The 16,779-nt window shown below is 35.0% G+C and overlaps 1 protein-coding gene and 1 long non-coding RNA gene across 2 annotated transcripts in view; one reads left to right on the top strand and one right to left on the bottom strand.

The window, feature by feature from the left end:
• The window catches only part of LOC114661157 (uncharacterized), a 7,353-nt gene extending 433 nt beyond the window's left edge, over window positions 1-6,920 (bottom strand). The window contains exons 1-2 of the long non-coding RNA XR_003717804.2: window positions 6,692-6,920; window positions 5,995-6,080 (exon numbers count right to left, since the gene is read on the bottom strand). This is a non-coding gene — a long non-coding RNA (uncharacterized LOC114661157). The remainder of the gene's footprint in view (window positions 1-5,994; window positions 6,081-6,691) is intronic.
• The window catches only part of mettl22 (methyltransferase 22, Kin17 lysine), a 40,608-nt gene extending 25,876 nt beyond the window's left edge, over window positions 1-14,732 (top strand). Inside the window, 6 exon segments of the mRNA XM_051933446.1 lie at window positions 3,823-3,894; window positions 6,927-6,980; window positions 7,466-7,546; window positions 13,918-14,020; window positions 14,235-14,403; window positions 14,528-14,732. Of these exon segments, the coding sequence (XP_051789406.1) occupies window positions 3,823-3,894; window positions 6,927-6,980; window positions 7,466-7,546; window positions 13,918-14,020; window positions 14,235-14,403; window positions 14,528-14,695 (647 nt within the window). The 3' untranslated portion in view covers window positions 14,696-14,732.
• Window positions 14,733-16,779: the final 2,047 nt, after the last annotated feature.

The following is a 16,779-nucleotide window of genomic DNA, read 5'->3' on the forward strand; positions in this document are numbered from 1 at the left end:
TAATGCTAGAAAAACAAGCAGAAAAAAATGACAAAATATACTTGTCATGCTCTATGTGTAGGAAAATGACAGTGCCACTGTTTCTTGCTAACCTCTTATTCTTCACTCATCATACAGCTTTTCTTGTCCAGTTTGTGGAGCAGCAACATAATGTGTAACAGAATTTGAGTATATAAATATATATACATAAATTCATATATATATTGGTAGTCTTGTATAACCTGTTTTGTCATTCTTGTATAACCTGTTTTGTCATTCATTATGTTGTTGTTACACTGATTAATAACAAAAAAGTTTGTATTATAAGAATTAAAAAAAACATCAGTAACTTGATGTGTTAAAAGTGATTAACCATGATTGTAATTCAGAATACTGTTCCCCCTCTTTGCTGTGGCTGTGGTCCAATAATACCCATTTAAAACAGTCTGTGATAAATTTGAGCACCATGTGGTAGTGCCAGCTCATTTTACTAACATTTTGAGAAATCTGAGGTTATGATCACATATCATCTGACCCGTAGTATTCTCATGCCTGCTTAGGTAAATTGGTATTTCCTTTAACTATGAAAGTCTAAAGGTGTATGTACAAAATCAATAGCACCAAGAACTCCTGTCATTATAGCTTTACAGTGAAAAGCTGTGCAGATATCCTGTTGTAGCTCTTTGTTTGGCATAGTGATGTAGGTTATACAGTATGTAAGGACACAATGGCTGCAGCAACTCTGTGAATAGTATGCTCTTGTGTGCTGTTTAGTCCAGACATTAAAAAATAAGGCAGCTGTGTGGCCCTCTAGTGGTTATCAATTTTATTTATTTTTTTACTCTTTTCCACTAAATCCTGAACAAGTCCCTTGAAGTGTATGCTGAACCTATTGAAAACTGGCATAATTGTACTGTGCACAAATTTATTTTATATAAATGTATGAGCTAAATTAATACATGTACAGACACCAGACAAAAATAAATGTAAAGGGAATCTATGGTTCAGGGCCTATATCTTTAGTTTGTTTGTTTTGTAAATTACATTGTATATACGCATATGCTAAATAATTAAATATAAGCAAATTCTACTTGTCTTATCTTGTCTTGAGGCATTTTAAAGAAATAAGCATCATTGTCTCCAAGACTGGTAGACTCTGTATGGAAAATGATTAAACTCTCTTTTAATGTTGTGATTTCCAGTTATAAATAATATTATTTTTTCTTATAATAATGACTTATTAACTACATTCTACTGAATTTATCCTTGAGTAACAAATGCTGACTTAATTCAACATGGAATACACATTAGTGAATTAAGTCATTATTTAAATTAAATTATATATTTAAAACAAAGTAAAATAATTTGCTGTATATTTATATTCCACTTATTTGAATCATTTTAGACTTTCAGGTTTTAGTTTAGGGTGAATTATATAATAGTATTTTACTAGGCATCTGACCTCAGAAGTAATGATATCCTTAGCTGGATAGAAATGTATCTGCCTTCTGGTGGGAACTACTGATAATCTGCTGCAGATACTGTTGAGGCTGAAGGTTTACATATACTTAGGCTAAAGACTTTTCATACTCAATGTTTCTCAACTACACATATCTCATGTTACCATGTGTTACCTGTGTTAAGTCAATTTAGGGTATCTACTTTATTTGCATAAGTGGTAATGTCAAAATAATAGCTAAGAGACAGATTTATTTCAGCCTTTATTTACTCTATGAGATCTCCAGTGTATCAAAAGTTTAAATACATCAAGTTGAATATCTATTTTAAAAAGTCTGGAAGATTACATAAATTGATGCTATGACCTTTATTTGAGTTAATTGGGAGTGCACCTGTGGATGCATTTAATGGGCTACCTTTAGAGCCAGTGCCTTGTTGCCATAGAAAGTCCAAGCTAAGATCTTACAAAAAACATATCGGAGGCTGCTGCTTTTACAAACATTTGAAGCTACCACAAGCTTCTTTATAAATAATTGTATGCAATATATAAATACAAATATCTAGAGACCACACAGACATTGCATTGTTTAGGAAGGATGCACAAATTAACTCCCAGGGATGAACAAACTTTGTTAAGAAAGATACAGCTGAGCCCAAAGACAACAACAAAGGAACTGGCCAAGGAGTTGGAGGCATCAGGTTTCAAAGTATCTACATTCATCATTGCTATGGTCTGAATGGTTGCCAAACAAGGAAGAAGTCCCAACCCCAAATCAGACGTAAAAAGGCCAGATTGAAATTTCAGGTGATCATCAGATCAAAGACCTGTTCTTATCGAGAAGTGTTCTGTGATCAGATTAAACAAAATTTGAACTGTTTGGCCATAATGATTATCACTATTTACTTAGGATGAAGGTTGAGGCCTTTAAGCCAAAGAACATTATCCCAACTGTGAAGCGTGGGGGTGGTAGCATTATATTGTAGGGATGTTTTGCTGATAAAGGGACTTCGACATTCCAGAAAATAAATGGCATCATGAAGAATGGGTATTATCTATCTAGAACTTCTGAAGCAAAACCTCAAAACATCAGCCAGAAAGTTAAAACTTGGTTGCAAATCTGCCTACCATTTGGACAGTAATGCTAAGCCCACCTCCAAAGCTGTAACAAAATGGCTTAAAGATAACAAGGTGAATACATTGGAGTGGCTATCACAAAGCCCAGACCTGAATCCTATATAAAGTGTGTGGATTGAACTGAAAAAGCAAGTCCAAACAAGGAGGCCCATAGACCTAACCAATTTACACCAGTTCTGTCAGGAGGAATAGACAAAAGTTGCTGCTGTTTATTGTGAGAAGCTTGTGGAAGGCTACTCTAAGCATTTGATTCAAGTTAAGCAATTAAAAGACAATGCTACCAAATACTAGCAAAATGTAGGTAAATTTTAGACCCACTGAAAATCTGATACAGTAAAAAAGAATGGAAATACTGTAAATCTGTCTCTTAGCTGCTATTTTGACACTGCCACTTAGGTCAATTTGGGAATCTACTTTATTTCCTAACACAGGTAATGTATGATGACATGATGTCTGTGGAATTTTGGAGCATTGACTTTTAAAGACTTGGGCCTAGATTGATGTAAACTTTTAGTCTCAACTGTGGAAGGGCAATTTGGGTCTCATCCCAAAGGACGCCCTAGAGCATGTAGAGTGGAGGAAAATTATTTAGTGGGGCAACTGGCTTACATGGGTAAATCCAGAAAAAAGGTTGTTAAACCAGTTGTGGTGGTATTGGTGGTGGTGATGGTAATGTTCAACCAATCCTTTAGCTTAGTGATCTTGATAGATGCTTATTACTGGGGCCGAGGAATGTATGAGCAAATACAGCTGCCTATTTGAGATTTGGAGTTTTGATTTTAAGCAGTCCATGAAGCTACATAATGTAATATGTTACCACTGTGATTACAACAGAGCATTAAAAAAATTAATTGTACATATCTTAAACTCAATAAAATTATATTTAAATTAAAAATTTCCCCTCAGTAAAGTTCTTTTTTACAATAGTTTAAAACTATTAATGTTGGAATAATTGTTAAGGTTGGAATAATTTATTAAGACAGTCCTTGAGCCCATACGTTAGATATCCACGTAGGGCAGTCCCAATTAAGTGTTAACATAATGCATTTTAAAATGCATTTTTGTTGAACCAGAACCCTCTATCACACATTTTCCTGCATGGGCCTTCTTTTTCTAGTGCCTATCAGACAGCATTTGTTTATGGGCTTGAAGAAGAGCAGACCATTTTTCTGTTCATATTTATACTAATTGATTACAGGTATTATTTATTTTATGCAACGTATTTACATAAATATTACTTTTCTTTTCAGATGTCGGCTTTGATTTGCTGAGTATGTGTAAGAGGAATGTATTTTTAAACAAGCACCTCTTGGAGCCAGTGGGTATGTAAAATCCTTTAGAATAAAAAAAGTCTTGTTATATATACAAGCCCATTATCAAATCGAAAATTATACACAATACCATAACATAATGCATAGCTATAACACATTGTAAAATGCTACTCAATAAGGTAAGCACCTTTGCATTTTGTTGATGGACACTTCACCTTTTATAAGTGCCTGTTATTAGATAAACTCATAGTCCTGCTGTATAGACCTAGAATATGTACTACTTAACAGATGTTAACTTCAAGTTGATTTTTAAATTGTTACTAAAATAAAAGTTCTGTTCCTGGTGGCATAGACAAAGTGGAGTCATGAGCTTAGTTATGGCTGAGTTTATCTAGAATTTTCTGCAATATTCACAATTCATTGTTGACTGTGGGAAACATCCACAAACTATCTTATATTCTTGGTGTAATTATTCTTACCTTTTTGTTTTGTCATTTTGGCTTCCTGTAACATAAGCAACACCTATGCCCTTAAAGCAACCTAAAGAACGTCAGACCTTGACTACCCCATGGGGTAGCCGGTCCACTTACTAACAGTACCAGTGTGTCACTCCTGCTCACATTTCATATCTCCACATTTTTAACTACTCTGGATTTACTTCCACCAATCAGTTGGTCCTTTGTCCACTGCTGCTTCATTGCCCATGACGCCAGAAGAACCTTTTTTTTGCCATGGTTCATCATCACTTCAGGGTAGCCTGTAGTAATCCCTTCTAGAATCCCAGGTGTCATTTCAAAGCCGTGGCGCTACACGCGTAGAACTCCTCCTTTTGGCACCAGGTGTTCTATAGCCTATTCCCATTGCCATTTATTTACCCTGGTAAGTGCCAGACTGATTATCATTGAGGAGCTAAAACACAGTACTAGGTCTTCTTCTATTTTTTTCCCAGGGTCTTGAGTAACCCAGTTCTGCATTGGTAGCTCCCACTGCTGGCCACAAAATGTCTCTACCTGAATCTCCTTTACGTCATATTTAATTACATTATTGCACTTATGTTTAAAAATTCAGTTTATTGAAAATATCATATTTGTGTTTAACATTACAGGCTTATCATATACAGTATAAGGTTTTTTTACTTTCCCATATTAATTATCAAGAGGTGATCAAAATACTAGATTTTGATTGCAAATACACTTTTATACATGGCAGAAACTACTTAAGAAAGAAGGCTATAATTGAAGCAGGCACTGTGCTTTTAAAATATTTTAAGTTCTCACTTTAAAATTTTCAAAAAATATCTTTGTGCTTTGTTTTTTTTTTTTTAATTAATAGTTATGAAAAAAAGTAAACACTGATGCAGTATGTCTACTAGAGCAGGGGTCTCCAACTCCAGTCCTGGAGAGCTACTGTGGCTGCAGGTTTTCATTCTAACCTTTTTCTTAATCAGTGACCAGATTCTGCTGCTAATTAACTATTTGCCTTAATTTTAATTGATGCACAACTTAAGACTCAGGCCCTTTAATTATTTCTTTTTTCCTTAATTAGCAACCAAACAATATTAAGACACAAAATGTAACAACACAGAAACAACAACCTGTGTCCATCACACAATAATTGGAAATAAAGAAAGGTGAAGGCCTCAGTAATGTTGATCTGCTCAGGTCCACAAAACATTTTGACAGCACTCTTAAAAAAGAAAATCGACAGTTTTGGAAATGTCTGCCATGGCAGAATGAGTGCCATGGAATTAAATAATGGGTTTAATTAGCAATGAGAATTGGCTTCAAATGAAGAAACTGAATGAAGTGAAGTTGGTTGGAGTTTGACGCCCCAAGCATCAATTTATGTTTAGGTGCTGTTTAAGGAAAAAAGAATCAATTCAGCGGTCAGAGTCTCAAGAAAAGTCAATTAAAATAAAGGGAAATAGTTAATTAGCAGCAAAAACTGGTCACTAATTAAGAAAAGAGTTAGAATGAAACCTTGCAGCCACAGTAGCTCTCCAGGACTGGAGTTGGAGACCCCTGTTCTAAAGTTTCTTCCCAAATCTTCCAGTATATTTATGAAAACATCAGTTGACTCAGTTTTTGCACATTAGTTTTAAAATTAAAAAAAAAAAAGGGTGTTTGAAAATTTGTACTGTTTCTGACTCACCTTCATGTTGTTGTAAGTAAGCAGGCTACCACAGGATATGGGAGGAAAAGAGAGGAATCTGACATGGGGTTCCTCCTTACCATTATCTGCAGGAATAAGATTAAAGAGATTAGTCAGACAACACCCTAGTCAAGTCTGTTCATACTTACAACATAATCATGGACATTAATTCATCTTCCAGGTTTTTTTTTTTTTTGTATTTGTTTTTTGTTTCCTTTATAGGTCATGGGAATGTTGATAAATACAATAATATAAACTGTAGCCTGCTTTTCTGTAAGTGCTATATTCAAGTAGAAAGCTTTTTGCAATTCCGAAGGATACGGTGGCTATGACTAAATATAGAGCAGAACTAAATAAATGCACCAAACTGGTTTGCATTCATTGCTTGCTAAGAGACTTTCTCATTTTTTTCATATTATGGCTCATTTTGTTTCTGTTTTTTTAATCATATTTTGCTTTCAGTCATATTTTTAATATATAACATGACATGAATTAGCACACCACTCTACTTAACTTTTTATTCCTATGTTCAATTCACACATATTGGAAGACAGATTCTATTTCTTTTTTCTTTCCATAAAGTACCATAAGAGAAGTTATCACAAAAAGTCATGCAGGATTATCTGTTTGTAAGCTTGTAAATAATAATAATAAAAAAAAAACCTCATGTATAAGATAAAATAAAACTACCACCCACTGGAATAATTTTCTTCTATCTCGAGTCTACTTTTCAATGTTCAATAAATTTCATCCCTGCTGTCTGTACTGAGAGGGTAGTTACTGTGATTCAGTAATTTCTTGAATGCCACCTTGTGGTGGCATCGAAAATATAACACTCCACTTGAGAAATAATTGTTTATCTGGTTATCAAATATCTAATAATATTAGCCAACATTTGTTAGATACTAACTTTCTGTTTGCTTTGCGTATAGGAGCACAGGTTAAAGTACGTGAACTGGACTGGCTGAGAGACGATTTTTGCATTGGTAATGATTTTTTTTTTGTTTTGTTTATTCAGTTACCTGCAGTTCTAAAAAGCTCAGTATTTTAAGCATTTTGTGATACCTCTTTAATGTGGCTTGGTAATTACTGTAAAATTTAAACTTTGTTTTTCTTGGTTTATTTGAGCAAGAGAATCAATTTACATGTGTTCTTTTGATTTTTTTGTTTACTATTTTGAGATAACATGATTGAATTACATGGGTTTCAGAATCTTATGTTAATATTATTTTAGAATATGAAGAAAATTGAGCATCCTTTTATTCATAATTGTCTGCATAAACTGGGTCAACAAAATTAATTTTAATTTAAAAACTTTTTTGTAGTATTCCAATTTGTTTTTTGACTTAAACTTATACAGAAAGAGTGCTTACTGTATAACATGGCAACTTATATGGCAACATATTTTTTTCCTTAGGCTTTAAATATTGAACACCATGTACTAATCCAGGTTTCAAATGATTTGTTTTAGATACACAGAAAGAATTCAGTTGGACTGAAGATGAGGTTGCAGATCTCCATGACACTACAACTTCTTTAATTTCTGCAGATGGTAAATTTACATAACACTGGGTATTTTTAAAAATATACTGTAGTTTGGTGTTGTTAGATAGCTGAAGTTCATATGAGATGATAAAATAATTGACATTAACCTAGAATTTGAAGTCCCTGATTATCTGATAAAACTCAAGTAAACTTGCTTCAAAAGTACTTTCTTAGTTATGTGCATTAGTTACTATGTATATGTGGCACTTGTATGTTTAAAAACTTTTTATTATACATGTGAAATTTGAATTTGATGCTGAAATGTTTTTTTAATCACAAATAGCTGTTTAATCATTCCGGTCACAAGTAGTTTAAATAAAATACTCAGCAGCTAAAAATATAATGTAATTAATGTATGCTTTAATTTATGAGCAGTCATGTGATAAGGTTTGAGTTAGGGTTTTTGAAGGGTTTTATTTTTTTTAACATATCAAGATATGAACTTCACTTAAACAGTACCTTTAGATAAGGTGATGTATTTGGAAAACAAAAATGAAAGTTTGATATTTCAGTAATTTATTAAATTAAAATTAACAGATATTACACTTCTGTCTGTGGAAAAGTCCACCCTTAGCTATAATAATTGGTACCATGCCCTTATGTTGCTGTTTTCTAGAACTGTCTGACAGTTTCTGACGTAGACTGGTGAAAGGTATTTCCCACTTCTCCATGCAGACTTTTTCAACTGTAACATTTGAGGGGTATCTTTCATACACAGTCTATTTCAGGTCCCCCACAACAAGTTAATGAGATTCAAATTAGTGATTTGACTTGGCCATTTCAGAACTCTCCCTACAGTATCCTTCTTTTCAGCCATCCCTCAGTGGTTTTACTGGCATGTTTAGAGTCATTGTCATGTTGCTTTGATCTTCAGACAGATTACAACAATATTACAATAACCTTCTGGTACAATGAATAATTTACAGTGGATTCTATGATGGTGACCTGCCCAGGCATTGATGTAGCAAATAACATTTCCACCACTATGCTTTACACTTAGTATCAGGTTCTTTCCCCTCATATGACCTCGCTGGTTTTCACCAAACATGTCTTTTGGAACTGTGGCCAGATAACTCTTATCTTTGGGAACAATGTCCTCTGGATAGATGAGGCAAAGTCCAGGCCCTTTGCTTAAGAGTTCATTTGACAAACTTTAGTCTTGCCCTGATGTTCATTCTGAATAGCAAAAGTTTCCTACTGACACACCTTCCATGTAGATCTAATTTGTGCATCCTCTTTCTAATGGTAGACTCATGTACTATGGCAACAGCTGTAAGAGGTACCTATAGATCCCATGATGAAATTATGAGGTTCCTAGTGTCTTCTTTCAGCATCTTGCACTTTGCTGTTGGGGTGCCCTGGCTGGTGCAAGTGGGCATTTGTTTGAAATGTACTCCATTTATAGATGATCTCCAAGAGAGTGGAATGATTGTTTTCCAAATCTTTGATCATTTTAAGTCTCTCGCCAGTCACATATGCATTATTATTTTCTTTTTTAAAGGCCTCAGAGAACTCTTTTGATCTTGACATTTCTTGAGAACATACACTTCAGCAACAAAGAGCAAATCAAACTAAATGTCTGAGATTTAAATAAGAAAGGGTCACGCAAGATCCCCTCTATTGAGGTTTTAACCTGGTTATAATTTTAGGTATTTGAGGTAGTGATAAATGTAGGGGTGGACTTACTTTTTCCACATGCAAAATTTACATTTATGTTTTTTTAAATTATGCAATGGACTACAAAATGTAAATGTGGCATGATGTTTGTTATATCTATAGATACTGTTTAAAAAAGGATGGAATCTTGACATGTCCATCCAACATCTTACAAGCCAGCTTGTCTAGAGAAGAGCCATGGGGAAACCACAGCCTCTCCCAGCAAACATTGGGTGCAAGTCAGGAACAATCCCTGGGCAGAGTGAATACACACACACGCACACACACACACACACACACATCAGGAGCCAATTTACCATCACTTATTCATCTGACCTGCATGTCTTTGGAATGTGGGAGGAAACCTGTGCACCAACATGCACAGACATTAGGAGACCATGTAAACTCCACAGAAGAAGCACCCAGGATATGAACTCCGGTCTACCTACTGTGAGGCAGCAGCGCTACCACTGTGCCACCCTTGACATGTCCACTCATGTTAAAAAAGAAAAAACATTTCATTGGGTGCACATACTTTTCCTTTGGCTGTATATAAAACAATGCAAATTAACTAATTTTCAGTTTATGTAAATAAACTTAATAATAAATCTGGATTTTAATACTTTTGCAAGTAACCCAAATAGATCTTGGAAAGGAGTGTCCTAAACATGGTTTATAGTGCTGTTATTTTAAAGATTTCTAATAGTTAGCTGGCAAAATGTAAGCAGTCCACAAAAAAATTGTTTAATCTAAAGCAGAATTTAATTTATGTAGTGCTTTAAAATGTGAGCAACACCACAAGATAATTCTTAACTATTTATTTTACAACCATCTGTGTTATACAAACTGACATTCCACACACTTGTTAGCCTTAAGTAAACTAAATACAGAAGTAAAACAGTAAGTAATGAGATCAGTGAGCAATGGAGATAATTAATTTCTCTTTGTAAATATTTGCAAGTAATAAAATTTCTGAGGTCAGAGAGTGTAGCCACTTGTATAAGAACAAAGATTGTTGAGATAGCTAGAAGCAAAAGCAGAAACCTATTTTTAATCCTAGATAATTGAGGAATAGAAATACCCTTTAAAATATTTGTTTACTTCAAAATGAACACTGCCATACACAGCCTAGATTAACATATAAGATAGACAGATAGATAAGGTATACAATAGGCAATTTCTTAAGGAGTTAAATTGTTATGCTAGTAAGTAAATCCATTTGAAAAGTCAAAAATTAACAAAATGTATCTGCATGTACTGATGATGCAACATAGTGTATATATGAAGTAAACATTGATGGCTGTTCTGGCAGGATTGAGATAAGAGTTTTAAATGTCAGAAGAGCCTCGGAGATAATCTGAAAAACAGACAATATGTTGGAGAAGTGAAACTAGCTCAGGGCAGATATATTAATTGCAGAAGCATTTTGAAGATATAGTGTCTTGTTAATATTTGGCATAGAGAGAACACAAGAAAATGTAATATCTAGGGATATGATAAAGGTTAAGCTATGCACATTAAGCTTTTGAGATGGGAAAGGCAGGTTCAGAATTTTAAGAGAATACAGTATTTATTTGACAAAGGAATAGGAAGCCTTGCATTTTGACAAATTATGTCTAATTTAATGATGTTCAGTATTCACTTGCATCCTACAGTTTATGGTTGTTTTCTTCGAAATTGAACATCTAATCACTAAGTAATATGCCTGATTACAGTGGTCATCAGTAAAGATTGTACTCATTAAACAGTAGGAGGTGGGTGTTGTTTTTGATTTTATGTAACTGTGGACATGTACAGTATAGTGGGCACTGTGACAGCTAAATGTGTACCGGAGAATTAGGAGGGTTACATCCTGGATATCTGCTGAACTCTGGTAGAAGTTTGAATCAGGCGGTGCACCTGCAAATGTTATTAATCCACTGCCTGGTCAAATTTCAGATTATTGTATTTTTAAACAGAGTGTTTTGAGCTTATTTCTGTGATTTCTAGTGGCAACAAGAAAAAACAGTAATATCTGCAACTCAGCACAGACAACTGACTTGAATCAGAATTTTTGTTTCTTTGAAACACTATTAATAATAAGATTGAAATAATCAGATTGTCTGTCAATAGTAACATATTGTACAAGGGCAGGCAAGTATGCCAGTCTAAATCTTGGTCACGTAACTGTAAAAAAAAAAAAAGTTCTGAAATCCTAAAAAGCACCAAGCTTAGTATAACAGCTAAGTCCATTATGTTAAAGTATTAGAGGTTTAAATAACATATATATATGTGTGTGTGTGTGTATATATATATATATATATATATATATATATATATATTTATAACAAATTCTGAATGTTTTATGCTTGCAAATATAAAACCTGTTAATATTAAACATTGCCTTATTAAGGAAAGTACACAAGTAGCCAGGATTTCTCAGACATTTCTCATTGTAAAATGATGAACTTGTGACTAGTTTACAGTATTCTTGATAAAAGACTAAGGGTAACAAAAACCTTTTTATAAAGGTATATTAGACACATGCACACACACAACCACACACACATATATACACTCTAAGGATAGCTGTATAAGTGGAATGTGCAGGTTGTGGAGCATAATATGAAAATAAAAGTTGTGACCTAAATAAGTGAGTGAGTTGGTCACGATAACCGAAATACTGGGCAATGTTTACGAGAGATCTTCCAGGAAATTCTAACATGAAATAATTTGCAAATATGGTCAGCCTCGTGTTTGCAATTAAACTCAAGTGATAGTTTAATACAGAGGAAGTTTTTAGGTGATAGAGATGTGTTTATCAAACTTCTCCTCTGTCCTCCCTTTCACATTCAGCTTTTCCTGACTGTCAGCCCAATGTAACAATTCCCTCAACATGAACACTCATTTTTGCCTACATTCAGTAAAGGGCACTATAAAAAATAAACTGAATTAAACTAAAGTTTTTATAATTTCTCAACATTTTTTGTCATTTTTAAGTTTTGTATTCCACAATATTCTTAAACAATATTCTATGTGAAATTAAAGTAAACTTGATTAAATACATAATAATGTACATTGATTATAATTAATGTACATACTATTCTTCAGAAAATATATATTGGCCAACAGTTTGTGAACATCTGACCATCATACCAGTATGAGCCTGTTGGATACAGCATGAGAATGGTGCTAGATAAATAAATGTATTCATATCCCATTTGAAAACTATTTACATTAATATGGAGTTGCACCCCATGTGTGGCTGTAACAGCCTCCATTCTTCTGAGAAGCATTGCCACATGAATTTAGAGTGCGTCTGTGAAGATTTGTGCCCATTCAGCCAAAAGAGCATTTGTGAGGTCAGGCACTAATGTTGGACCAGAAGACCTCGTTGACAATCAGTGTTCCAGTTCATCCCAAAGGTGTTCAGGAGGGTTGAGGACACTTAAATCCGACCACAGTTTTGGCTTTGTGCATAGGTGCACAGTCACACAATCATGCTGGAACAGAAAATGCCCATCTCCAAAATGTTGCCACAAATTAACAGTACTGTACTGGAACTTGACAGAAAGCCCCAGACCATTATCCCTCTTCCACCAAACTTTACAGTAGTCACAATCCAGAAGGTAGTATTCTCCCGGCATCCTTCACACCCAATTGTGTCCATCAGATTGTCAGTGATAGTGAAGCATGGTTCATCACTTTCGAGAACAGGTTTCCACTGCTCCAGTGTTCAGTGGCGGCGTGCTTTATACCACTCTAGCCATTGCGTATCATTGTGAATTGTGACTTTAGGCTTGTGTACAGCTGCTCAGCCATAGAAACCCATTTTATGAAGCTCCTGACACACAATTCTTGTTCTGATGCTGCTTCCAGAGGCATCACTCACAATAGAGTTCCAAAGTGCAAAAGAGGGTTGGTGAAATTTTACATGCTAAAACTTAGTGGCTTTGCTCTTTGAGTTTGCATGGTCTAACACTTTGTGGCTAAGCTGTTTTACTTCTCGGCAATTCCACTTCACAGTAACAGAGCTTTCAATTGACCAGGGCAGATCTAGCATAGCAGAAATTTCACATACTGACTTGTGACAAAGGTGACAACCTAATAATCAAGTGACGTTTAAAGTCACTTGAGTTCTTTTGTATGACCCATTCTTTTTGTCAGTGGAGATGGCATGGAAATGCGCTTGATTTTATGCATCTGTTTACAATGGGTGTGGCTGAAAACACCTGAACTCGATGATTTGGAAGGATATCCACATACTTTTGGCCATGTAGTGTACATCACAAAAATTAAACATCTAGTTATTCTAAGTGGTAAGATAACTTTTCAGATTGTGTAGAAATGACCCTCAAATTCTTTTAATTCCAATTTAATATTGTGAAATACCATAATTGATAATAATTTCAATAAATTCAATAAATAATTTAAGTAAAATAAAGATTGATCATGGCATAGTTCAGCCATTACATTACACTGAAATAAGTAAAATGACGGAATATTTACTGAATAGAAAATTGTGACCTAAAAAGCAAAGCATTTTAAACATTGAATTCATATGTTAAGTAAAAACCATACAAAAACATATCACTGCTTAATTAAACTGATGAGCTTTCCTTAATCTTTCATAATTTAGACCTTTTTCTCTAGTTTATTTCAAAAGTAAACATTTTGGTTTGAAGGACTTTTATTCATTACAGATCCTATATTAAACTTCTATTTTTTGCCTTCTCCTTTCAGTGTGCTATGATGATGACCTCACAGATGCCTTTTTTAGGACAGCATACCGAATAATGAGCAACCTAAGGCATCCCAGCACGTTTTATATTGCTATAGAGAAAAGGTATGAATTTCAAAAATTGTTTAGCCAACTGTATTTGTAATTTTAATTTCTCTAAAATGTTGCACATTTTAAAGTTTTAAAACTAAATAACTTAAGACATATAAAAGAACATAGTGCTGTCTATTAGTTTGAAGCCTGAGGTATGAAATATCTTACAAAACACTTTAGAATAAAGTTTTTGTTGATTTTGTACCCTGCCTTTATCTCTATGCAGGCTAAATTTTACTCTAAGACACATGGATATATCTTGTGAGGCTTATGATCATTTCCGTTGTTGCCTGAGAGATCTACAGAACATTGTGGATGGTAAAATGAATTTTACCGTGGAGCCAGTAAAAGTAAACTTTCCACAGTTCCTTAAATATGAGCGTATAGAGCAGTTGGTAAGTTCACGAATAATATGGTAATACTGTTTCTAATACTGTCCAGTATTAAGTATACATTTTTCATGTAACTTGCTTTTTTCCATTATAGAAGCATTTCCTTTGATTTGTCTTAACTAAATAGAACATGAATACACTGATGTCTGCAATACACAGAACGTTTGAGATGGGCAAGTGTCAGATATTGCCGCTTTCCAGTAACACTAGATATCAGAACCAGGCTGATTGCTTGACTCTAGGTGTCATCACATTGCAAGCAGGAATCTTAAAGAAGGTGCTACCTGTGTATTGATTACATCAGATAAAAGCAAAAGATATTTTTGTGCTCATACAAACCTAAATGTGAGAAATGGTTCTAATTTGTTGAATTACTGATTACTTTTTTAAATCATTGATTTTTTGGGGGGGGGCACTGTTTTATGCTGTGTACCACACCTGCTTCGGAGGTCTTTGATATTCATGTATGTATTTTTTCATTATCAGTTGAAGTTTAAAGTTCTCCTTTAACACTGTCTTCAGCCTACTCATCAGGAGGGTCTTAGGGCTAATTTATTATTCTGCGTTGTGAGCCTACGCTGTAGCTATGCACATAGACTATGCCATCAAAAGCAGTTTAAACTTCTGCATTGCTCTGCGGTGCAGGCACATGCCTAAATATTAGCTGGTGGTGCTTGTAGCACACAAGAAAGCGAATGATCCATTAAAATGCAGGCAGTTTTTACCCTCGGTGATCACGGCTCCTCCTATTACATAATTTCTTCCATAGGCAAACTTATTTGTCCCACACATTTTTCCACTTTTTCATAAATTCACAGACTTCCAAAACAGAAGATAAACAGAAGTGTGTTTCAGGAATCAGAGTTGAAGGAGTTTGTGTATATTTAGTTCAATGCAACACTTAGTCACATTTTTGAGGAGGTTCGCACCAGGCAACATGGACTACGGTGTACTTATGGAGTAGGCCCAGTGCAGAAATGTAAATGAGCCTTTACACTTTATTTCTGGCTGAGCACAACTGTTAAGTCTGTTTTGCACAAGACTAATCTGATCCAAGGAAAGTGTCTTAAAAAAGCACAATGTTTCAAAATTTCCTTGTCATATACCACAGTCTTACTGAAGAAGGGGTTATATATACAGAACTGGAACCAAGCTCAAGTCTATACAAGAATCTTTGGAAAAGAGTAGCCTGCTCCATAATTAAAGTTTATGGATGATGACACCCAAAGCTATAGTAATAATAAAGACAGTTATGTAAGTTTCAGAATGAAATCTCAACAAATTAGAAATGTGCCAGATGTTTAACTATTGATTGTAGTTGAATGCTATCATTATTTTTATGCAGTTGGCTGATTTAGTTTATTAGTGACTGAGTTACTAAGTACAGTAATCCCTCGCTATATCGCGCTTCGCCTTTCGCGGCTTCACTCCATCGCGGATTTTATATGTAAGCATATTTAAATATATATCGCGGATTTTTCGCTGCTTCGCGGGTTTCTGCGGACAATGGGTCTTTTAATTTCTGGTACATGCTTCCTCAGTTGGTTTGCCCAGTTGATTTCATACAAGGGACACTATTGGCAGATGGCTGAGAAGCTACCCGGCTTACTTTTCTCTTTCTTTTGCACTGACTTTCTCTGATCCTGACGTAGGGGGATTGAGCAGGGGGCTGTTTGCACACCTAGACGATACGGACGCTCGTCTAAAAATGCTGAAAGATTATCTTCACGTTATGATCTTTTGTGCAGCTGCTTCCTGAAACGACATGCTGCACGGAGCTTCGCATACTTAAAAGCTCGAAGGGTACGTATTGATTTTTGATTGAAAAACAAACTCTGTCTCACTTTGCCTGCTCCTGACGGAGGGGGTGTGAGCTGCCGCATTCAACAGCTTACTTTGTCTGCTCCTGACGGAGGGGGTGTGAGCTGCCGCCTTCAACAGCTTTGTGCCGCGGTGCTTCACATACTTAAAAGAAAAACAGTCCTATTGATCTGTTTGCTTTTCTCTATCTCTGTGACATGATCTGCTCCTGACAAGCACTCCTTTGAAGAGGAAGATATGTTTGCATTCTTTTAATTGTGAGACGGAACTGTCATCTCTGTCTTGTCATGGAGCACAGTTTAAACTTTTGAAAAAGAGACAAATGTTTGTTTGCAGTGTTTGAATAACGTTCCTGTCTCTCTACAACCTCCTGTGTTTCTGTGCAAATCTGTGACCCAAGCATGACAATATAAAAATAACCATATAAACATATGGTTTCTACTTCGCGGATTTTCTTATTTCGCGGGTGGCTCTGGAACGCAACCCCCGCGATGGAGGAGGGATTACTGTAGAACATTTATCAGTTTTGTCACAAGAGGTACTGGAATATCATCGTTA

Source organism: Erpetoichthys calabaricus, chromosome 11 (assembly GCF_900747795.2).
Source record: "Erpetoichthys calabaricus chromosome 11, fErpCal1.3, whole genome shotgun sequence".
Lineage (NCBI taxonomy): Eukaryota > Metazoa > Chordata > Cladistia > Polypteriformes > Polypteridae > Erpetoichthys > Erpetoichthys calabaricus.